Source organism: Acomys minous, assembly GCF_964271855.1.
Source record: "Acomys minous genome assembly, chromosome: 6".
In the NCBI taxonomy this organism is placed as follows: domain Eukaryota; kingdom Metazoa; phylum Chordata; class Mammalia; order Rodentia; family Muridae; genus Acomys; species Acomys minous.
In genome coordinates, this window is record NC_140487.1 from 70556672 (window position 1) to 70581862 (window position 25191).

The window sequence follows — 25191 nt, forward strand, 5'->3', positions numbered from 1 at the left end:
AGAAATGAATTACTATGGATTTTCTTTTTTTAATTAAACTGTGTTGTTGGTTTCGGCTGGTATTTTGATTGCTTACAATTCAGAATGTTTTTCCATTTCCTTTTTGTACAGAATTAAGGCTTGTGAACCAGGATGACTCAGCCATCCATGAATGTCTAAATAAGTGGCCATCTATCCGTGGGCAGACTTATTGGAAAATTAGAGTTTTAATTATCTGCAGAAATAAATATTAAGCCTTCACAGACCAGCTGAGTGTTTCGCTATGTCTGTAATTTCCAGAGAGTGGACTGTTAGGTCAGTCTAGGCTTCTGCACTCAGAGCATTCTCTAGAGAGCTTATTGATGTACATGTCATAACATATGAAGTGCTTGTTTGTGGACATTCTTCCCAAGGATTGCAAATGCATGGAGCACTTCCCATAACAGCCTATGTCCTTGGTTTGTGCACTCAGCTCTGTTTCTCTAAACCACAGCAGACACCAAAGTGCTTTATGTAAAATTGTTCAGGGTTTGATATAACCCACTTCTCCATTCTATGAACATGAGACTATGAGACAAACACCCCATAAGTAGTTGTGATGCTGTATTAGTTAGGGAAGAACAAGAGCGGTACATGCTCACTACAAACAATAGTTTACTGAAATGTTTTTTTTTTTTTTTTAATCCTTGACTGGTTGAATCCATGGATCCCTGTTCTTTTTTTTATTAATTGATGTAGGAGGGCCCAGGCCATTGAGGGTGGTACCAGTCCTGGGCAGGTGAGCTTGGGCTAAAATCTAGCTGAGCATAAACCAGAGAACAGGTAAGTAAGAAAGCAACATCCCTCCTTGGTTTGTGCTGCAAGCCCCTGCTTGAGTCGCTCTCTTGGCATCCCCTGATGATGAGCTGTGACCTCGAAGTACAGGCCTAATAAATCCTTTCCTCTCCAGCTTGCAGCATCTTGATAAATATGTCTTTCTGTGCTTCAGAATATATACATATATGCATATGTGTTCTATGTATATAAATATGTATATTTATTTATATATACATGTAGGTTCACAGTTTATTAACATTGCAAAGTATCTTCACAGTGGAAATATTTAAGAATCGATACATGGAAAGAACACAAGAAATTATTCCAATGAGAATGGCATCCACTAGTCTAGTTTTAAAGCCTCAATCAATGTGGAGACCAAAGGGTTTAATTTCAACCTCTTGATAATATTAAGTAACTGACTCCCGAAGAACAAATCCAAAGCATTTAAGCTGATAAATATCAGAATTTTGACATGTTAAAACAGCATTCACAGAATAACTTGTGACTCTAAATTATTTATCAATAAAAGCTATTGTATACAAATATGTAAAGAATTTCATTTGACAAGAGAACCTCAGTACAGACTAAAGATATACTTACTGCAACTTGATATGCTATGGCTGGTTGAGATCTATGGGAGGCCTCCCTTTTCTGAAGAGAGACAGAGGAGGAGTGCATGGGGTGGTGGGGCTGAGAGGAGAAGAGGGAGGGGAAACCGTGGTCAAGATATAAATTCAATTAATTAATTATTAATTAATTAAAAATAACAAAAACATAGGAAAGGATCCAAACAGTAAAGATAAAGACATAAATCAATAGCAAAAAGTTTGTTCTTTGAGAACATAGGTAAGAGAGGTAATATTCTGGAAAGAATTCCCCCTCACACCAAGGGATGGGGAAAGAAGACTAGAGTACAGTTTTCCCCAGCTCAGTCTTCTGACACAGCACCCAGGTCACATCAGGGCTTCCCCACCCTAAGGTAGCCTTGGATCGTCTCACCGTTTGAGCCCTTGGTTTCTTAGCTGCACTGCTCTCCATCCTTCTTCAAGAATTGCGAAAAGGGAGCCATGGACAGGAACAACTCTACTGTTCGCTCCTGGATCTTGTTGAGTTCATACTGTTTCCACTTAGCATCATGAGAACTGAGGGGTATGCGTGTACATGCCCACTCACAAACAGGCTCTCCTGGAGGGTCTCTGGTACCCAGGAAGGATGCGCAGCATGCACACTGTCTTCAAAACCCAAGAACAGAATAAAGGGCAATTTTGGAGAACCAACTTTGAAATAAATTGGCAAGAGGTGACTGGCACATTTTCCTGTTAGGATCATAACGAATTTGCCCTAAGGTTTAGCCAGATAGTTTCTGTGTCTAAGAAAATTTGTTTAAAGCATATGTGGAGTTGGTAGGCCAGTAGATAGGCTCATTGCATAGCATGTACAAAGGGCTGAGCTAGATAACACTATGTCATCAGCATGTGTTTGTGCCCAGGGGTGGTGGCAGGAAAACCAGAAGTACAAGATCACCCTTAGCTACACAGTGGGTTAGTATGAAGTGCATAAGATCTTGTTTCAAACTATAGGGAAAATTTTTTGTTTTTATTAATTGTTCAATGATTTCCCCTTAGTGAGACTGTTTTGTATGGAGAGAAGACTTTAAAAAAATGAAATTCACATAAATATTATCGAACAATCTATTTGCAGTGCTCATTCTGCCTTTGTGAGATAAGAAAGAGAAGGAAAACTCGAGTGTGCTATGAGCACCGTGAAAACAGAGAAGACTGAAAATTTGAGTTGGCAGGGACAGGACGCAGAGATGAATTTATTACCCCCAAGTATTAAGCCTGAACGGTCCAAGATGAAGAGATTATTCTGGTCCTGGTCTAAGACCCAGGGGTGACACTGTAGGGTACAGCCCAGGACAGGCCACAGCCTGACACGAATAAGAATTGACGTTGAGCTTCCTCAGAGACCACAGAGATGCCTGTGTCTAAGCTTTTACCTGCTACCTTATCAGCTGGTCAAGGCTGATGGAGCTCTGTGATTGGGAGAATATTTCATTCCAAGACAAGAGTGACTGTTAGCAAGCTTGAGTGAAGTCTGATTTATGATTTCATTTTACTTCTAGGAAATGCATTCAAGTAACTGAACCCACCAATACTGGGTCACCCTCAGTCCCCATGATAGGCGCTGGAGATGGTGAGCCTAAGTAAGAAACACACTATGCTTGAAGAGCTTGTATTTAATGAGGAAATCTTACAGAAACCCCTGGTTGTAATTCCTTTTGATGCATATCACAGTGGATATATATATATATATATGAAGAGAAAACTAGAAACTAGAATTTTCTCCTTCCCTTACACTCTACTTTTTTATTTATTTATTTTCCTTATATGGTTTCTAGTTTTAATGAAATTGAGCTTAAAGAGGAGCATACTTTGAAGGGATTCTTAGGTGTTTTTACGGTTCTACTTCACACCAACTTTTCCTTTATATAACTAGAAATTTCCCTCAGAGAACACTCAGAGTTAGCTACCATTACTTTGCCTGGGTATGTTTAAAAGAAACCTTGTAACTAAGAGACTGTTTAGGGGCAGCCAAAACACATCATCATATTTGGAACCAAAAATGTGTCCTTCTTCATATAGTTTACAATTCAGTCATGGTATCAAGATAATAACCTTAAATCCTGCCCCATCTCTGAAAATTCATGTGTTCTTGGTTGAATGTAAGAGAAGCAGCTTCATGCCCCTGGTTGTCAGCTATTTTCTTTTCCCAGTTTCCTCTGGAAACATTAGGTTATAAGCCGACCCTAGGAAAAACAGGGCCTGTGGTTACTGTCAAAGCACCAGGTTCCCAGACGGAGATGAGGGATTGGGTAAGGATTTGGACTGTGGAAATATCTTTTGAGCATCTCAGTCAGATAAGAAGGAGAAAATTAATCTTCTTAGTGGGGTGTGGGGTTTTGCTGGGCTGTGAGATGGAATCGGTGTCGTCAGAAAAGAGCTCATCCCTGGCGTGTGTTTTGCCAAGATAGTTGAGGCCCATGCCTTCTCACCTTTGACTCCTCTGCCATATTCACCTTGGATAACCACCCCAGCTGGGAAAAAAATGCAGAAAAAGCACATCTTTCTTTGGTCTCCTTTATCTCCTTGCCGTCCTCAAGTGCTTACCTTTGAGAGCCAAGTACACAAGATATCCTGCCCCTATATGTGTAGAAAGCTCCTAATAAGATATTTTCATTTTTTTTATGACCACTTCTCAAAAATTATATCCACACAGAACTCCTATACACTTGGGGAAATCAAGCCATGCTCCAAGTTCACCTAGGAGGACAGTCATCCTAGACTCCCTGTGAGCAGGTCTTGTTTTGCTTGGCATTGCAAGGGGGAACAGGCTTTGGAGGTATGGGTTCCAACATTAAGACATACATTTTATTGAAAATGCTGCCAGGAAATTCTTTGACTTCCAGTTTTATGAGTTGGAAATTTTGCCAACGATTACAGCACTGGGAATATCACCACTGTTAAGTGCTCCCCCCACCCCCCGTCATTTCTTTGCGTTTGTAAAAGTTGGCAGCCTCACTCACACCTGGGCAACAGTGGTCGGTGGTATGCATAAAAAGCAACTGGAGGCTTCTTTAAATTGCATATGGTCCCTGATTGGCCAACCTGTGCACTGCTAATTCTGTCCCCGCAACACACTGCGCTATTTCTGCAGTAGCAGCATATTGTAAAGCTTGAAGACTGACTGAATGAGTGTTGGGTGTTAGAGAAAAGTCATGCTGGGCCTGGTGGTGCAGGCCTGCGGGGAGGCTGACACTCAGGAGCCATTCGAGAGGACCAAGCAAGAAGATTGCAAATTTAAGGCCTGCCTGGGCTACAGAGCTAAGGTGCTCCGTCAGACCCACATAAAGAGGTGTCTGATGCATTGGTATAGTGAACCTAACCTACTCACATTGCAACAAAATAGTGGGTAAAGTACTGAGTGCTTTTGTCTGGATGTGCATTCCATTTTTTTATGTTGCAATCTTCTGGGCAACTATATTTGATCAAGGGAGAAAATGTAGCAAAATAATAAAGATGTGTCCATATTCTTTAGGCGAGACTGGATTATTTTTCACAAGTTAAAAAGCAGAGTGCTGGTGATGGGTACAAGAAGTTAGTGGCAACTCTGATGGGCTCTGAGGTAAAGTGGGGTGGCTGGAGATGGTTGTGTCAAGCAGCCTACACAGTGAGGTGCTCTCTGCACTACGCTCCTGGGCATTTTTTCCTGGGGTTTCTTTATTACTTAGTCCTTGAAGACATCTAGATGTTCTTTGGATGGAGAGGATGACTCAGCTCACAGGACTTCTAACTGTCTTTAGAATCTGCATGTACAGGCTCCTGGACATTCCTAAGTGGGTCTGAGTTCAGAACCCTGATTTGCAGAAAGCTCACTGCTTCTTCTTGGCTTCCCAAGTAGGCTGGGAACAGGGGACAGGGACTCCAAGGGACCTGTAGGAATATCCTTCAGAAGCAAAGCGGAGGAGCTGGGGAGATGGCTGTTTTTCTGGAGGCCTAATTTCTACTCCCAGCACTCACTTAGTGACTCACAACCTTCTGTGATGTCAGCTGTAGGGAATCCAAAGTCATGTTCAGGCCTCGGTGGGCACAGCATGCATGTGGTAAACATTCATGCATTCAGGCTAACACTCGTGAACGTACAATAAACATCTCAAAAAGTAAAATCAGAGCAGAGACAGTAGCCTTGCCTGCCACAACACAGTTTGCCTTCAGACATTATGAGACGTCAGTAAAACATTAGAGACTTTTTGTGACGAAGCTGCCTTGGTATCATTTAAAACCAGACAGTGGTAATTCCATCTCTTCCAGATGCAGAGGCTGGGATACTCTTAAGCCAATAGCCAAAAAAAAAAGTGCTAAATGTGGATGCTGTGTGTACAGCCTGTCTTGTCTCCCCTTGGGAACAGCCCTATGCCAGTAGCATGTGCTCTATGCCATGGGTTTTTATACAGTCAGTCCTCTTTAATACAGTTGTAGGACGGTATTGGCTCTCATCATTCTGATAAGTGGAGTAGGGATACAGGGTGGGGAAGGTGATTTCCAAGCTAAAACAAGTGACCATCCCTACAAGGGATGCTAGCTCTGCCAACTAATAGTGCCTCTCTTCTAGAGGGCCAAGTTCTGAACTTAGGATTCTTAATAGCCCTTTAGAGCATTCTGGGGCAGCCCCCACATTATCAGAAAAGTGGGCACAGTTTCCCTGGGGCCCAAAGCATTATTTCTCACTTTCTGGAAGGGAGCAAAACCCAATAGTGAGGCAGCTACCAGCTCATTCTTCTCAGATCTACACCCTGGGGAGCCTTTGCACCATGGGATTTCCACCACATTACTGGACATGGCTACAGGATAACTCGGACAAAGTGGGGATTATCACTGAGGACCAAGGCTAATTCTGACCATCCTAAAGAGGCAGTAACTTGTGTCAAACGTGACTTGATTGTCTCTTGCTGTGCCATGAAGAATTTCTTCTATGTCCTCCTATGGGAGGAAGCCTTCAAGCTGCTCTCATCCTCACTGTCCAAATGTAGCATCTGGACATTGAGGATGAATAGCCGGTCATGTTTTAAACACTTCTAAAATAACTGCCTGCATCCCAGTGATGTGCACCTGGGGTGGAGGGCATGTTCAAGCATGGATGGGGTCCAGGAAGTGATAGGCTCATGTCACTACTAGAAATGAGAAGAAGGGGATCATGAGAATGTAACTCTTTTGCTGAGACTTTTGTGATCCTTGGGCCCACAGTTTTGAAGAGACTGGGAGAAAGCTATCTATATTATAGAGAAACCCCCAATTTTAAACTAGGGGGATATTAGGCATCCTGATCATGACTATGTGAGATGATCTTACTTAGAAGTTTCTCATGCTGGCCCTGGAGGCTTCAGTCGGCCTTTTCAGCCAGAGCTTCAGGGTTCCATGTCTGGTTTGAAAAACTACACAGTGGCCAGTGAGGTATAGCTTAGTGGGAAAAAAAATACTTGTTGCCACCCCTGATGACCTAAGTTTCATCCCTGAAGCCCACTTGGCACCCACAAGGAGAAAACTGGTACACCCAAGCTGTCTTCTAACTTCTACTTGTGTGTAATACACGCCCCCCAAACAACACAAATAAATTTTAAAATAAAATAAACTACATACTCCCAAAGTGCAAACAGACTTTTGTTTCAACCTAAGCTGTTAGTCAAGGCTTCCCAAGCATTACTAATGAGCCTGGTTTCTTGAGGCTGCACCCTGGTTCCCTGTGGGTGTATCTCCTTTGCTTGTTTTCCCCTTCTTAAAAAGCATACTAACAAACATTTTTGCAAACACTGATTCCTACGCCACATCCTCGCAGATTTAAAATGCTCATAAGCATATGACAGTCAGTTTTCCATGTTGAGTTAGCAGGCAATCCTACTATCTGTCTTGCTCTCCTGTGCTGAAGAGCCCTTTCTCCTCAACCTTTCCCTTTGAAGAAACGCTTTTCTCATTTTGTTTACATTCCTGGAAAAGAACGGTAGGTGGCAGTAACATTTCAATTCAAAGGGCATTTAGGAGCCTCCACAAACTGACTATGAAAAGAGTATTCGGCAGGAAAGAGCAGATTGTACAAGCTAATGGTGAAATTGCCTTTTTTTTTTGTAATGCCTAATATGTGTAAATGCAAGAATGTATTTTAAAAATAAATCATATATTTCAAACACAGGTCACACAGGGGTCATCCATGAATGTATTTGCGTAGAAAATCTTAAAAGATGGGGCAGTAATGAGAAGGAAAAAATAAGAGCGGATATTCACCTCAAGTGAAAAGCCTGTCAGTGTTGTGATGTACATTTTGGGACTTTTACCTCCAAGACAATGCCCATTTCTGTGCTCCTCCCACCCCCTTCCCCTGCCCTTCCCCCGTGTTGGGAGTGAATGTTACCTTTGAGGCCCTCTGGCTGTTCCCGAAGGGGTTTGTGGCCACTTGAATAGAGTGCGTTTGTCTCCTCTCAATGCCACTTTGTGTGGCTGCTGTGACTTTCATCCTTGCTCTCACTCTCGCCTGCTCTCTTTTACGGTCTGTGCTTTGTTGATTGTCTTAGAGAAATGAGCACAGTTAGAAAGAACAAAAGCAAACAAAGAGGGATTTGTAGGGTGGATGGAGGTTCTCAATTGCAAACGATTTTCGGTCCTCTCGTCCTTAATGATAGATGCTCTGTGGCCAGAGTAAGGGTAGCAAAGTTGTACCTTGGGATCTATTGGCTCAGTATTTCTCCCCAAGTCCTTAACGTGGTCTCGTGGAGTGGTGTTCTCTAGGGATGAGTAACACAGACCTTTGGTGGAAGCGCAAGTGAGGAAAACTAGAGATGAGCATCTATAGGCCACTTTCAAATACCTTAAGCCACACCTAGCTTTCTTTGGTTTAAATGGAGGTTTTTGCCCATCAGCAGGCAACTGACATCTCTAAGTCTGTGTGGCAGCGTCCTTTCCCAGTGGAACAGTGGGAACACAAAGACCGTATTTCTTCAGCAGTAAAATGGACCCTGAAAATCTGCCTGGAAGGAGGGTCCCCTGGAAAATTGGTTCCCATTGAAGGCATCTTAAGTGTCTCACAAGAACAGGACAGACTTTCTAAAGCATAACACCAAGTGACTAGGCCCAGATACTTCAGACAATTCACCACAGTAACAGAATGTCCCTATGTTGTGGGCTTTATTAAGAAAAGGTTGCATTTTACCAAGGCGTGAGAAGTGTAGATGAGGAGAGCCTAGGAAGCTCTCAGGGATGTGGTCAGGAAAAGGAAGAAAAAAAAAAGATGAATTGGGCAAGACTATGGAGAGTTGATAAGCCAGAAAAGAAGCTTCTCATAGATTGGGTTTTCAAGACAGGGTTTCTCTGTGTAGCCCTGGCTGTCTGGGAACCTGCTCTGTACACCAGGCTGGTACTGAACTCACAGAGATCTGTCTGCCTCTACCTCCCGAGTTTGGGGATTAAAGACATACACTGAATAGAACGTGTAATCACTCCAGCCCTATAGGAAATGCTACATTAGGTATAGTTCTATAGGAAGTGCTACATTAGTTACAGTCCTCACCTGGAAGGTAAAGCATTGTGGCAAGCACGAGAAAGGAATATTAATGAAACCCAATGAGTGCAATTGCTCTAGACGCATGGGCATGTGTGCTGTACACTCTGCTTTAGGCCCTGGCATGAATCTTACTGCTAAGACTAGTTTATCTACTCACAGTGTGCCAAGCGGCATGCTGAGGCAGTGCAGGTTCCAGCTCACCTGGAGACCCTGCTTTGTTTTGGGTTATGATTTTGTTGTACTGGACAAGCCTTTGAGTTTGCATAACTATCTTGGAGTTCTCCGAGCCCATCTACAATCTGTTGTCTTGGAAGAATATCTCACCCCTGAGTATTTTGAGAATGGAATTTCCACTCTGTGTCTCACAGGCGGCTTTCGTACCCATCTTGAATGTTCATCTCAAGCTCAACTCAATGCAGTGAGCCCATCATTCTGATGATCCCCAGCATGGGGTGGTTTAGAAATGTTAAGTATATTTGTTGGGGATACTGAGAAGGGAGACAGGCAATACTTTGTAGATAATTCTTTTTTAAAAAGTAATAGAAATGTGCCTAGTATTCATCCATTCTCCCCTGTGTTGACATCCGGTTTCTAAGGAAGTGATGCACATGTCCTGAGGAAGGGCCAACCAAAGACACCATGGATGCTTTTAAGTGAAAGCTATGAAGTGAGAAGAAAGTGAAACATTGTACTGAGGCTAAAAAACAGATTTAGGATACTAACATTTAAAAATATACAAATCTATAAATTTTATCCATTTAGCAGAACTCATGGGAGTTAAGGCAAATGCACATAAGCAAAACCTACTAATAGCAAAGCGTCGTGTGACGTTATGAGGACTAGAATAGGCTGGGCATCTGTTACTTTAGCTGCAGGTTCGCTGATGGAAAGGCGTGGAATGGAGCAAGAGGCACCATACTTTTTAAGCACATACGCCTCCATGATGGAACACTCTTTTGCTATTACATCTTGTCACTTTGCTCATAGGAAATTAGACCTGTGGTTTTCCATTTCCTCAGGCCTTGTGGCTGACCTACACAAAAGGTAGGAGGTTTTGAATGGAAACCTGTGGCTGGGTCGTAGTTTAAGAATGGTCTTTGCTCTTGTGCCTTAGAAGTGACTGAGTATAGACCCAGTACCTTGCAATACAGTAGCCAGTGGTTGGTATATGTCTTAGGTTTCATTCCGTAAGATTCCTATTTTTTCTTTTTTTAAAAGATTTATTTATTATTATGTATACAGTGTTCTACCTGCATGTACAGCTGCAGGCCAGAAGAGGGCATCATATCGTATTATAGATGGTTGTGAGCCACCATGTGGTTGCCGGGAATTGAACTCAGGACCTCTGGAAGAGTAGGCAGTGCTCTTAGCCTCTGAGCCGTCTCTCCACCTTCAAGATTCCTACTTTTATATAATAATCAGGTACAATGAAACATGAAAGCATATAGTTAGATAATTTCATATGTTCACACTTTTCTGTGGAAAACCTCTATTTCAGAGAATAAACTCAGTCCTTAAGAGGTCTAGAGATATTAGCTACAGCCATCAACACATTTTATTTTGTTTTAAATTCCATTAAGAATTCAAACATCTTTTGTTTTATTTCTTTTTTCCCAATTTTATTTTTATTTTATTTTTATTTTTATTTTTTATATACACAATATCATTACACTTATATACAATAAACTACCAACAGCAAGAAGAACCATAACACACCAAACATTATGTAAATGTTACATTCTTAGTGTTTTGGTTATTGTATTTGGCAACATTGAAGAAAACATCTTTCCTATCTTAGTGTATCTAAATTTCTGAATGTAAATCAATATCTATCATATCTCATTTCTATCAACTTAAAACATCTATCTAGGCCTAAAAACAAATTAACCCCTAAACAACTAAGCTTAATTGTAAAACCAAACTATCTGGTGTTTGACCTCATCAGAGACTTGAGAAGGAATAAAATTATTTATCTGAGTAGACAGGAAGTGCAGGTTAGCAGCTTCTCAGATGAGATGACAAGAGACAGTTTGCTGCCTGAATAGTCACCCAACACTCTCTATAACGTTGGAGCATCTTCTTCAGCCTTCTGGTCCAATATATCTGACAGACATATTTGTGAGGCAGGAACTATTGAGGACTTGCTTACCCTGTTTTGGCAGAGTTTGGCCACTGACTCTGTTTGTATCCAAGCTTGTCCATTTTTAGGCAGAATACTGTCTGTGGTAGAAATGGGGACATTTTGCTCACTGCTGATTTGCCACATTTGAAGCCATCTCCATAAGGAAGTTTACTGATGCTCACCATCTTCTTCGAAGTAGGCAGGGTGTTGCCAGGAGTTGACCTGTTTTATTATCAAAGAATCTTTAAAATAATAAAAACACCTTTAAATGTCATATTCTGTAGGTCTCAGAGGGTTTTGAAGACCTTGTCGAACTATTTTATCTTATCTATCTATAGAATCATACCTATGTTTAAACCTAGGCTATATATTCTTGTGATAAAAATAGACTAGTAATTGATATAACCATTATTTGATCAACTAACAATTAACTTGTATTACTTAATTATCCTAAGCAGCATACAATAGCACTTTCAAGCTATTGGAAATAAACCTTGTATTATAGTTGAGTTGTATGCATACAATACTTCATATTATAGTATATATATGTATATATATATAATGTGTGTGAAGAATAATCTTAAATTTGAATTCTATACCAGTGTATCAGAATTAAACTCATTTCATCAATATACAAAATTCTGTACCAGTGAATTAAAAATAACCTTATTTGTGAGTAACAATTAAGGCATTAAGTTGAGGAGTAGATTCAGTAATCTATGTTTTGTCCTATCATCCTTATATATTTCTATATTCCCCCTTCTTTGTGTTCAACCCCTGTCTCCAAATCTATGAAAGAAAGATAAAGGAAAAGAGAGAAATCCCTGAGTCCACCCTTGTTTTCTTTTTTAATAAGACCAATAATAACTTATAACCAACTCCCAATGAAAATTAACATATATAGCCCAAGAAAGCAAACCAAAAAAACCTACCCAACGCCCCTTCCCTTAAGGGAAATGGGGCACCATTCAATTAAGGTTTCTTCTGGCTGATTTGAATGGATAATACCTTTGTAGGGACCCAAATAAAGTTGGGGAAAATGGTTAACTAAGCTAGGAATAGCATTTGTGGTCCACTTTCCAAATGTTGAGAAATTTCCGGCTCAATTAAAGTCCTATGTGGTACAGTCTGCATTGCTGGATCAATTGGGATTGGAAGCTATCTTCAAAGTTGTTTTAGGAGCTGTTCTGTTCTGATGAGGAACAGCAACTGAAGCACTTGGTGCTGGAACATGAAGGATGCAGGATGTCAGTGTCCAGCATGCTGAGAGGAATGAATCCTGTCAGGTCTGATCCAATGTCAGTGTCTGGTTCTTTTGTTCTGGGAATCAACAGCACTGATGTTTGTAGCTCTCAGTTTCATCTTTTGGTCTCCATGCAGTCTTGGCTGTCCTGCTGATCAGAAGCGGTCTGTGATCTGAGCTGCTATCTTGGATCGATCCCCCACGTCTTTTGTTTTAAAGTCCCCTATATCTGTGTAGTTTAAATATAAAGTAAAATTTAAAAAGTGGACCGGTTAATGACGTGATCCTGTACCTATGACAGTGCTAGATTTCTCTGGAGCTCCTCTGTATGTCTTGAAGGCACTATCCCGCCACATTGCTCTGGTCCTGTGGTTCTGACAATCATTTTGCATCCTTTTCTACAGTTGTCCTGGAACCTTCAGTACAGAACCTGCATTGTAGATGTACTCAGTGGGGCACTGTGCCCCGTGGTCACTTGTCCTCTATAGTTAGACCAGTTGTAGATCATGTTCTTTACCCAGGATTCCTTTAAACTCCCTGGTAACCTCCATCGATGCATGGCTTCTTTCCCTCCATCCTTGCCAGCGTTGTTACTTTTTTGCATGTTTTAATGACAGTGGCCACTCCAGCAGGAGTTAAGATCCTCTTGAGGTTTTGGCTTTTGGCTTCCATTTTCCTGATGACTGGTGATTCTGAGCAGTTTTGTCCTGTTTTGCTTTGGTCATTTGTGTCTTTTGAGAAATGCTAATATGAGCTTTTACTTAGGTGATTTTTTTTTTGTTATTGGTTTTCATTATATGTTGCAGATTTTAACCCTTTATAATAGTTTGCTAAAACTTCATCACATTCTGTAGGTTATTTGCTAAGTCTGTTAATTGTTTCCTTTGATGTGCAGGGCTTTTTCAATGAGATAGAATTCCAATTTTCTGATTTTGCTTTGGTTTCTATTGCTTTTAAGGTTCCATGTAGAACACATTCATGTTGCTGATATGATAGTTTTTATTAATATTTATTTCTAGCAGTTTTGTGTTTTAGGGGTCTTACATTTATGTCTTTAATCCATTAGAGTTGTTTTTAAATACATTTTTATTAAACATATACTAGTTGTACATTTGTGGAATATTGAGTTGACTCTTGTATATAAAAATAATCTAAATTCATTTTTATATGTAGATTTTCTAATTTTCCCAAAGCCATTTACTAAAAAATACCATTTTCTCAGTGGGTGTTTTTCATGTCTTTGAAGCAAATCAGTGGGGTGAACTGTGTTTCTTTACTTACTATGTGTCTTTATTCTTATTCTGCTCTGTTTCTGGTCTGTGTATCTGTTTGCATAGGGATTATGTGCTTACTATGTCTTTGTAACATACTTGTGGAATTATATTACCCTTTCTCTTTCTTCTCTCCAGGAATTCCCAATCTTGCTCCCTCCATGTCAAGTTGATAGCTTCTTTTAAATTTTTTTCTGAAAAATTACTATTGTTACATATATATGTATGTATGAACAAATATATAAATACAACCTGCTGAGCTTTATTTTTGTTGTTTGTGCATATACGGTTTCAGGGCTGACCACTTTGTGTTAGATAACCAGCTACGGTGCTCATCCACGGCAGAAGCTAACTCTCCTTCTCTAGGCAGCCATTACTTGTCTGTGGTTGTTTTGGGTGGCATCCCATAACATTTTCCCTTTGCAGTGTCAGCATGTCCATTTGAATTGCTGTTGTTCCAGTCTTGTTTGTGCAGCCATGTCTAGGAGAGAGTGGTACTTTAAAGTCAGGTAGCGGGATGCCTCCAGATTTGTCCATTTTGCTCAATTGCCTTGGTTTCCTGAGGCCCTTTGTTATTCTATATTAATTTTAGGATAGTGTTTCTAATATATGTAATGTCGCTAGTATTTTCCTGATTCAGTAGCTCATCGTTTATAGCCATGAGCATGTGTTGGGCCTTCTCCACTTTCTAATATCAATTTTATATAGTCACACTTTTCTGAAGAAATGCCTTTATTCTAGAAAATAAACTCAAGACCTAACACATCTAGAGATATTGCCTAAAACTGCCTTCAACACGTATTTACTTTTTAAAAAATTGCTTTAAGAATCCAACATGTTTTGCCACGTTTGGTTGATATCCCTGGGAGGCCTGCTCTGTTCTGAAGAGAAGTGGATCTCGGGGAGAGAAGAGGTCACGAGGGACTGGACGACAGGAGGGAGGGGCAACTACAGTCTGGATGTATAAAGAAGAGTAAATAAATTTTAAAAAGAACCCAAACTCCTTATGCCTGCACTAATTAAAATAAAAATTTATCCACCTAATGGTGGAACACTTTTAAAAGCGTTGTATGCTTTGGCATTATAAGTTGTTCACCTCTTAGCCTTCTTTTCTCTTTCCTATGGCAGCAGACAGACTCCTGGCTCTTCTCTCTGGTGTGCTAGCTAACGGCTGGGCAAGCCTGCGCTCCCGTCCATCCACATGTCTTCCCTGCTCGCTGCATTCCTTTCTGAGCCTCCTAAAGAGTCTCCTTCTCTCCCACCTCACCCCTCCGTCCACTTTCTCCATTTTTGAATGTTATGCCGATTGAGTAACCACCGTTCTTAAATTCTTCATCTCTTAAGTATGTTTCACTGACATTTGAGTTTTTCTGGATGCACGCTGGCTTTTTGATTACTTGTGATGTTTTTGCTGAGTAAGTTCTTTCCAGAACTCCTAGCTCGGGGTGGATAATTGCGTTGTCCCTTTGCAGACCCTTTGTTATCAGCACTCTCTTTCGGAGCATTACCCAGGGTCTCAAGATCAGGCTGTCCCTGCTCAAAAGGGTGCTGTCTGCCCGGATGTCACCGTGTCCTCACTGCTTATTGAAGTCATGGCTGTTCTCCTGAAGCATAGCCCAGCTTTTCCTGCATTTGGTGACTCATCGTCATAGATGGCAGCTGCCCTTATAAACAGCTAGATTACTAAAAGATGTTTTGATTGGTTTCCACCTTCCCCGTTATTTTTCATGGGTTTCCAGGGGAGTTGAAAAACATTTTTTTTATCCTTCCCTCTTGACAAGGAAATTTTACAGTAACCCCCTAACTTTCCTTTTCTCGGTTCACTTGAGATCATCCAAAACTAGAAACCAGAATATGTGACTTTCAAATATTTTTTTTTGTATTTATTTTAGAGAGTAAATTCCAGACACTTGAAAATAGATTTATAGACTCCATATGGAGTGGCCTAACTCCCCCAGTCATGGGTTCTGTCATCCTCACATGACAGCAGTACTGAGTTATTTATGCTTCTGATAAGGTCTATGAAATTTCAGGTCTGGATGTTTTATGTAGCCATTGCTTCTGTCTAGAATTTTCCTCTCACTTACTTAATGAACTCTTATTAATTCCTTAAAGCTGCAGCAAGATGGTTTCGACCTTTAGGTTTGTTTGTTTTATCCTTGGGAGGCATGACTGATCTCTCTGCACTGTTACCCTTTCACTTCATACACATTTGTATTATATGCTTTTCACTGTGCTATAAGCATCTTTTCTATGTCACTATGTTAAAGTAGGCTTTTTATTCCTCGCTAAATTATGACTTTCATTTGGGACCTTGCTGCATATATTAAATCAGATGAATAACAATTTAGGATTAATAAAACAGAATAATACATTTTCAATGAATTCCTCTGAATTCCTCTTTTGGATATGCTGCTGTCTTCCCCCCCACCCCAAATTTGAATGAAATAAGAATTAAATAGCACCAACGAAGCAATCAAGCATAGCAAAACATTTATATTCCATTGATCATAATAAAGACTGGTGATCGGGAAAATACAAAGGAGAACGCTACACCATTGAGTTGGTAAATGTTCATAATAGTTCCTATTGTGAAGGCAACGTCTGCCTCTAAGATTAGGTACATGGAAGTAGATTTCTCAAGTTCAGGCCCATGTCTCTCAGGCATTGTGTGAAGAGTAAGTAGAGAGCTTTCCTCTGTGCCTCATCCGTTAGACTCGGCTGTCAGGAAGATGATCCATCCTTGAGATTCAGCCCCTATTTTAAAAATAACTGCATATATTGCTCATTGCAGGATATTTCTTCTCTCCTGAGATGAGTTCTGTGAAACTTTGTCTGCTCATTTCCAGCCCAAATGGATGCTATGCATGTCTCAGAGGTAGAATCGAGTGACGTTTTGCCGTGAGAGGTGAACTGTTGAGTGAGGATTGAAATACTCCATATGTCTTCCAGTTCCACAAGTCCAGGAGCGTGGGAGACACGCAGCCTCAGAAATTCAACATGACTAATCTTTGCAAAACATTCTGAAATTGATAGTTCATCCTCGTTGCCTGGACATAGTTCAGAATGTACCCCCCCTAGGACTTTAACAGAGCCATCTGGACTTTTTCAGATTTAGTATTAAGTGCTTTGCAGAAAGGCAGCAAAGAATGCGCCCCAAGCCCCCCCCCCCGAGATATTCAGGGTTTTTCTTGGTTTTCATTCTCTATCAGAAATAAGTTGTAAATATGGTTTTTGCTTACTTCCCACTAAACAAGTACATTTGGTACACCAATTGCACCAAGTCTCTCTTTAACTGACTTTTTCTTAAGATTTATTTATGATTTTTTTACTTTATGCACCTGAGTGTCTTGCCTGCATGTATGTATGTGTACCAAGTGTGTGCCTCGTACCCATGGAGGCCACAGAAGGTGTACGATTCTCCTGGAACTGGATTTGAGGATCACTGTGAGTCATGATGAGATGCTGGGAAGCAAATCTGGGTCCTCTGGTAGAACAGCAAGTGCTCTTAACCACTGCACTGTCATCTCGCCAGCCTCGCCTGCACTCAGTTTTCACTATATCATTTCCATAAATTTATTTATTCTTATTGTTATCCTTATCATATATAAACTATTTATCATGTTTATATTGTCTTTTTTAGGTCACCAGTCTCTTCAGAAGATCATGGTAAGAACATGTCATTTTTATATCCAATTCCGCACTCAAAATTTGCCCCTGGTTCTTATAGCTCAGTGTCAGAGCAGAAAAGTATTAAGAAAGCGTCTCTAAGATGTTGACCCTGTAGTTTTTCATAGTGAACTGTCAAACATTTTTAAGAAACCTTATCCACCGAAGCTGCATTTGGTATCTGGTATTATTTTCAAATCGCTTGTCAACCATTTTGATTGACAAGCATTATGAAGTTCAATATCTTCTACCTGGTTTCCGTCGGCCATCACGAATGATTCATAACTTTTTGAGGTAAGGACGTATTTTCTCTCGGAGTTTTCATGTCTAAAGTGAGCAGCTGCTATAGGAGAGATCAACACAGTCTTCCCGATTTGGACATCGTGAGGCTGCATCTCTGCGCTCTTGCAGGCAGAGAGCTTTACATGGAAAATGGAGCTGACCAGCGTGAGTGAGCTGTCACTGGGTGGGGTGAATTGTTCTTATCCCAAGAGACAGCTTTCTTCCCTCACCGGACAAAAAACCTAATTATGTCATTTCTAACCTTTGATCGCTTATTCCATCAGTCACTCAAAATTGGTAGGTGGCTACATGGGTTCATTATACCGTAGAAGGACATGTCACAAATATCTATATTCAGGTCTAGGTGAGGATTTGTTGATGCCAATCTTGGACTTTTGAGATTGTCCCATAACCATAACCCACACCTGTAGATTAACCCTTTATAGTTTACTGTGCGTATATAACACCCTTCGAACATAGCATGACCACTTTGTAACAGATCAAAATTGTGTTTAGCCTTTTGATACTGCATTTTAAAACAAGGGCTGCTAGGGTCTAAGGATGGGATCTTTCTCTTTCTCCACTGCCTATTGTTTTATCAGCCATCTTTCCCCATTCCCCTGTCAGTAATGCACATCCAGGCATATGGCTCCTTATCTAGTTTCTGGATCATTCTTTGCACATTCTGCTTTCATTCTTGCTGTCCTCCAGAAGGAAGTGGCTCTTGCTTTTTGCTGTGTACTGGTTTCATCTCACCCTTCCTCATCGTCCATGCAAGCTCTCTGATCCTCTTATTGTGTCATATATTTTCCTAAGCTTAACGCACTAATTTGATGCTTTCCTTAGCTGGCTCCTCAGACTGCCGATTTCTTTGAAATAGTGTCCAACAAAAAGCAGACATTAAAAAATGTATTTATGAAGTGAATGGATTTAGGAAGTGGAGAGGGAGTTAAGGGCTGTCTCTCCTGCTGCTACCTCATGAGATCCATCCTGATAAGGTATGAAGGTGTGCCGGATTCTCTGAAGAAATATAAGGAAAAATTACGCTCAAGATCCATTAAGTCAGAATCAGGCAATCAAGCACCTAATGGTAAAACCATTATTGCGTGCTATTTTGCTGATTGTCGCTGGTGTGAATAGGATTTTGATTGTATATTTATAAGTCCATCAGTCTCCATGTCCAAATGACAAATTAGAACTGCGTGTTTTCCTTTATTTTGAACTATTTTTACCTTTAATACTTTTGCCTGCTTTTGTCTTCCCATCCATAAGAGTACAACCTCTGTTCACAAGTAGGGTTTCTAACTTAAAGTTCTACAGGCGACTAGGACTTAAGGGGTCAGGAGTGACCTCTAGGCATATGTCAGAGTCCTCTGAAGCTTTGGTACGTGATCCCCGGCAAAATAACTTGCTCGTGGAGCTAAGAGTATTTTTAACAACTCTTATATGTGATTAGTTGAGGAACTACTTTGCAAATGAGATGAGTATTATATTTGGTAAAAATCAAGCATGCATTACGTATTTATGCCTCTTTGTCTCCTGCAACTTCGAAAATTAGTTTGAGCGTGCATGCGGATTAACCTATGCTGCGTAAATGTTCATCAGCCGCTAATACCTGCATCCTTAGGGAAATAGTTTTACATGTTTCTTTATTACTATGACTTTCTATCTGGCATGCACTATGTGTCCCCTTGCATTTATGTATTTTAGGAATTAATATTTACTGTGGCCATCTTAAAAAAATCTTCCATGTCACACCATCACTCTTGCATATAACATTTGCATATTGTAATGACATTGCAACACATATGTAAGAGAGGTGAATCAGATTTCTCCCATTAACTCTAAAAGGATTGAGGCACATTGACAAACGGATTGTGAAGCCAGACTATAAAAATCTGGGCCTCTTAGTTTTCTCTTTTGTTCCCTTTCCACCAGCAATCCTATTTCCTTCAGTAACAGCTGCTCCCTTTGGCTATTTCTGAAACAAAATTCATTCTTGGAGAAATCTGAAAGAAGTCCCACAGCTCTGCCATTTTCCATCCTTACTGATGCCCTTCAGAGAGCACTCGGGTGTGGTGACTTCACCCCCTCTCTCCTCTCCCTGTTTGTACACAGGGCTCCTCATGTCTGATCTGTGTGTCTCCTGGGTGGTTGTGAAATGAAATGGGAATTAATCTGCAGAAATGACCTTCCAGTTTGTTAGAGGCACCCAAATGGCATGTCAATATGTTCTTCCATCCAGACAGCGAGGCAGAAAATATAGATTGGCTGATGTTTGTCCCACATAAGCAGGGAGGTTGAGTGCCTTGGCTACTCACAAGGCAGACAGAGGTAGGAAAGTTGCAATTTGGGAGCCAGCACAGAAATTTTTGTTTGTTTGTTTGTTTGTTTCATTTTTTGAGACGAGGTTTCTCTGTGTAGCCCGTGGCTGTCCTAGACTTACTTTGTACACCAGGCTGGCCTCAAACTCACAGAGGTCTGCCTGCTTCTGCCTCTCAGGTGCTGGGATTACTGGCATCGCCACCGTGCCTGGCTCAGCACAGAAAATTTAATGAGTCTTCTTTTGAAAACAGAAGATTACACAAGGAAATAACTAACCAAACAAACAAACAAAGCTAAGAAAAATATAAAAAATATGATGGTTACCAGAGAGAAATCTGCCACTTTTAACTTTATTTGTAAACATTAACTTTTTGACTGGAAACCTTTCATTTTTTAATCAGATGTTTAATATGTAATTTGACTTGCAGTCACCAAGTAAGTAATGGGCTCAGAATTGGATGAGTAGTCATGTAAGATTGCCTCACCAGAGATAGATGGCACAGCGCATACATTATTTTTATGTTCATAACAGAGTGTCAGGGTATTTGAGAATAGAAGATAAAATATATTGAATACTTACTCAGAAGTGTGCTGAGCCAGGCGTGGTGATGCACACCTTTAATCCCAGCACTCGGGAGGCAGAGGCAGGCGGATCACTGTGAGTTCCAGGCCAGCCTGGTCTACAAGGTGAGTCCAGGACAGACAAGGCTAACACAGAGAAACTCTGTCTCAAACAACAACAGCAGCAACAACAAAAACCCAAGGGTGCTGATACACTTTAACTGCATTATTTTAGTTCTTTGTTAATAAGTAACAGCCTACAGGCCATGTATCACCCCAGCTTTATGGCTGGGGAAATAAGTTCTGAAATAACTGGCTTGATACCACATAGCTTCTAAGTGGTAGAGTTAATTGAAACCTAGACTCACTATCCGTTCTATCCTCTTTTTAACTTCACTACATTGCTGGGAAAACAAAGAAATGATTGTCAGCATTAAGGTAAATTGAGAGAATTATTGATGGGGGTGGAGTTCCTTCTCTCTAACAAGAGTTTATTTACTGCTAAGTAAGTAATTTGTTTTTAATGCTAGAAGAAAACTGAACAACAACAAAAAAATAACAACTTCTGCCTCCTGCTGGGAATGATCTGTCCCTGTAGAAAAAGTGAAATACCGATGTCACATTTTCTCATAATGAGTTAGCTGAGTGAAACCGAAGCTTCAGGGAAGCCTGCCATGTGCATCCCAGGGGGAGCATTACGTTTTAATGCAACATCTGGAAGCTGGAGTCTCCCTCCCTGTCAGAAGATAAGCTTGGCAGTGATTGATAGCCCTGGCCTCTGGGTTTCCTCCCCATTTAGTGCCTCACACTTCATCATTTCAATCGCTGCTGGAATCACCTCCTCCTGCCCAGGCGGCTTCTCCTGCCCAGGCGGCTTCTCCAGCCCTGAGCTCTTGGGTCCTTTATGCTCTTGGCGTGTTGGTTTTCCAGGCCTCTCAGAATGCTGTCCTTAGAGCCACCGCCCGTGTTGAACAGGCAAAGGACGTTTTCCAATGAGTGCCTGCCTTGGTACACAGTGGGAAAGAATCTGTGCCAGCTATAAATGTGACAGAGGATTAATATCCAGAATGCTTAAAGAATTAAAACAAAACAAAACAAAAACCCCAATCAAACAAAACCCTCCAAAATCCAAAGAATTATTAAAAGAAAGAAATAATTACCTATTCAAAAAAAAAAAAAAAAAAGACCTGAACAGAGAATTTGCAAAAGAATGGTGCGCCATAAAAAAAAAGTATCACCAGACCTTTTTAAAAGATCACCAATAAGCTGCTTAATTCCCTGGCAGCATCTGAGTGAGCATCACTCTTATGTGTGTGTAAACACACACACACACACACACACACACACACACACACACACCGTTTCTTGAACGGTCATCAGTGATGGGTCTCATTATGTCAGTGGTCACAGTAAATAGCAGATAAGGATGGCAGTGGTCATTCTGGAAATGTAATCACTATGGTCCCAAGCATCAAGTCTGTGGGGTCAGGCTTGGGGCTGACTGTAATTTATAGCATTGTCACTATCACACCTAATGATATGGTACAAAACTCTTTGGGATATCAAAATCTCTTCCTTGTTAACTCATTTTTCTGGCTTTTGATTTTTGTTTTCAATTTTACATTTATTGTGTGTGTGTGTGTGTGAGTACACGTGTGCACATGTGTGCACGTGTGCACATCTGCATGCCACAATGTACAAGTGGAGGCCAGCAGATGACTTTCAAGAGTGGGTTCTTTTCCTCTCCTGTGTGGTGGGTTCCAGGGAATGAACTCAGGTTGTCAGGCTGGACCTTAAGTGTTTCCACCTACTGAATCTTCTTCTCCGTCCTTAACTTGTTTTTCTTTTCTTTTCCCATGTGTGATAGTATGAGTGAACACTGATATGCAATTACCCCATCACTCACTTATATTCCTCACTCTCTGTCTTTGCGACTTATTTTGCCCAGGTTGTCTCTGAGTTGACTCTGTAGCCCAGGCAGGCCTGGAACTCCGTACAGTCCTTCTGTCTCCGTCTCCCGAGTAATTAGGATTTTAGGACTGTGCTGTTAGGCTTGATCATTTTTCTAGCATAAACACATGTTTGTATACTAAGACAGATAGATAATATGTATAAATTCTAGCTGCTTATTTCAAATAATAACTAAAGGATCCATTGCGAACCATTTTCCAGTTCAAAATATAAAACATGTATGACTTGAGTTTTCTGACTGTATTTGCTTCCCTGTCTCCCAGAAGTAATTCTGTTTGCCTACTTGTCAGCCATGTCCTCATTCTTTTTTATTATACTCCATATGTGATTACCCCACATGTGAATTTATGTGTGATTGTACGCACATACATGTGTATGTGTATACATACAGTTTTTCCCAGTTTGAACCTCTAAAAGCTGAATTGGATTGTATATTTTTTTCTGTGATTTGGCATGAACATTTAGGTTTTTAAAAAATATTATTTTTCTTTGTTCTTTGAAATTTTCATACAATATGCTCTGAAGATAATCCACTCACTCTGCCCCATCCCCAGCTCTTCCCAGTGCTCTCAAGTGTTTCCCTGCCAGCTTCGTGTCCTCTTTCTTTATATGTTACTAATGTAATGTATTAATAATCCTGAGTGCAATTGATTAGTGCTGGTCATAGGTGTATGGGTGTGTGGTCATCTAGTGAGGTATGGACAGCATAGCAGCAACCCTGTTCCCAAAGTAGGGCGACTCCCTCCCTCAGCAGCCATCAGCTGGTGACAGCCCCTCCGCTTAGGGCTAAGGGTGGGGCTTTGAACCCCCCTCCCCTGTCAGTGATGTGTGATTGCTGGCTTGACCTTGTGCAGATCCTGTGTAGGTAACCACAGCTGCTATGAGTTGCTATGGACAGTCTCCACGTCATCTCCAGGAGACAGTGTTCAAAGCCTCTTTCCATAACTCCTTCTGGTGTCCTTGTGTGCGAATCCCTCTGATGTTTAAGCCTCTTGGTGGCACTGGCTTAGTTAGGTGGTAGACTGTGCCCAGCTTCAGCTTCCTGGGTAAATGCAGGGAGCGTATGATCAGCCTTGGTGATAGCAGCTTCTCTTGATGTGCCAGATGATGCTTGAAGTGGATGGATTAAAAGCTATTTCCCAGTCTGACGGTGGTGTGGCACTGTATCTTCTCATGTAGCATATTGGTGGAGCATCTTTTCATGCACTTGTGGGCCACTTGTGTTTGTTCACCTATGAAATGGTTCACTTTGTTATTGGAGCAACTTCTCTCTCGCTTTTGGGTTATCTGTTTCTTAGTGATTCCATAAACATAGCTTTGTGTGCTACAAATACATTTTTTTCTTCTCTCTGTCATAAATATTCTTCAGCTTGTGGGTTACATCTTTAAGGCTCCTTTGGGTTTCATCCAGTAGACAGATGTTTGTTGTTTTAAAATATTTCACATTATTGGTATTTTCCTGTAGTTGATGTCTTTGGGGTGTTTAAAGGAATTTTGTATATCACAAAGTTACAATCCTGTAACTTTTTCCAAAAAGAAAAAATTGCATTAAAAAAAATAATTTTTGTGGTTTTGTAAGGAAAAAAAGATACAGTTTTGCTTTGGGTTTTATTGCTTAAGAATTCCTATAAGCATATAATCTGTTTTTATCAGACCCCCCCTCCTCTCTAATCCCTGCAACACTCCACCACCATTTTTTCTCTTTCAAATTCATATATTTTTTTAATTTTTATTTTTTTAATTAATTTATTCATATTACATCTCAGTTGTTAGCCCATCCCATGTATCCTCCCATTCCTCCCTTCCTCCCACTTCCCCCCTACTCCCCTCCCCTATGTCTGTGTCTGAGGGGGACCTCCTCCCCCTGTATATGCTCATAGGGTATCAAGTCTCTCCTTGGTGACCTATTATCTTTCCTCTGAGTGCCACCAGGCGTCCCCATCCAAGGGACATGTTCAAATATGGGGCACCAGAGTTTGTGTGAAAGTTAGATCTCCTTCTCCACTCAACAGTGGAGAATGTCCTGTCCATCGGCTAGTCTGGGTAGGGGTTCGAGGTTTACTGCCTATTTTTTCCTTGGCTGTTGCCATAGTTTGCGGAGGACCCCAGGGCCCAGACCCTCCTGTAGTTTTCCAGGACCCACTGGATCCTTCTATTTCCTCATTCTCCCAGGCTTCTCACACCTAAAGTCTCAATAGGATGTCCTCCCCTCTTACTCACTTTCCTGGTAGGTACAATTTTTCATGGGGACGTACACCTTGGACTAGTGTCTCGATATAAGTGAGTATATACCATTTAGCTCTTTTTGCTTCTGTGTGAACTCACTCATTATGACAATTTCTAGTTCAATCCATTTGTCCACAAATTTTGGAAATTCCTTGTTTTTAATAGCTGAGTAGTATACCATAGTGTAAATGTACCACAGTTTCTTTATCCATTCTTCTATTGAGGGACACGTAGGTTGTTTCCAAGTTCTGGCTATTATGAATAAGGCAGCTATGAACATGGTTGAGCATATGTCCCTGTTGTGTGGTAGTGCATCCTCTGGGTATATTCCAAGGAGTGGAATAGCTGGGTCTTGAGGAAGCCCTATTCCCATTTTTCTGAGAAAGTACCAGATAGCTTTCCAAAGTGGTTGTACTAGTTTGCATTCCCACCAGCAATGCAGGAGTGTTCCTCTCTCTCCACATCCTCGCCAGCATGTGGTGTCAATTGAGTTATTGATCTTAGCCATTCTGATGGGTGTAAGATGGAATCTCAGTGTCGTTCAAATTCATATATTTGTTTTAGAGTCTAGGGAATGTACTTAGTGCTGTCAGTATGTGTGTGCTCATTCACTG

General features: G+C 40.9%; 1 protein-coding gene across 7 annotated transcripts in view; it reads left to right on the forward strand.

The window, feature by feature from the left end:
- DGKI (diacylglycerol kinase iota) overlaps positions 1 to 25191 on the forward strand; it is a 443272-nt gene that overhangs the window by 368429 nt on the left and 49652 nt on the right. For all 7 annotated transcript variants that reach the window (XM_084786170.1, XM_084786172.1, XM_084786173.1 and 4 more), the window contains one exon: positions 17187 to 17212. In XM_084786170.1, the coding sequence (XP_084642296.1) occupies positions 17187 to 17212 (26 nt within the window). The remainder of the gene's footprint in view (positions 1 to 17186; positions 17213 to 25191) is intronic.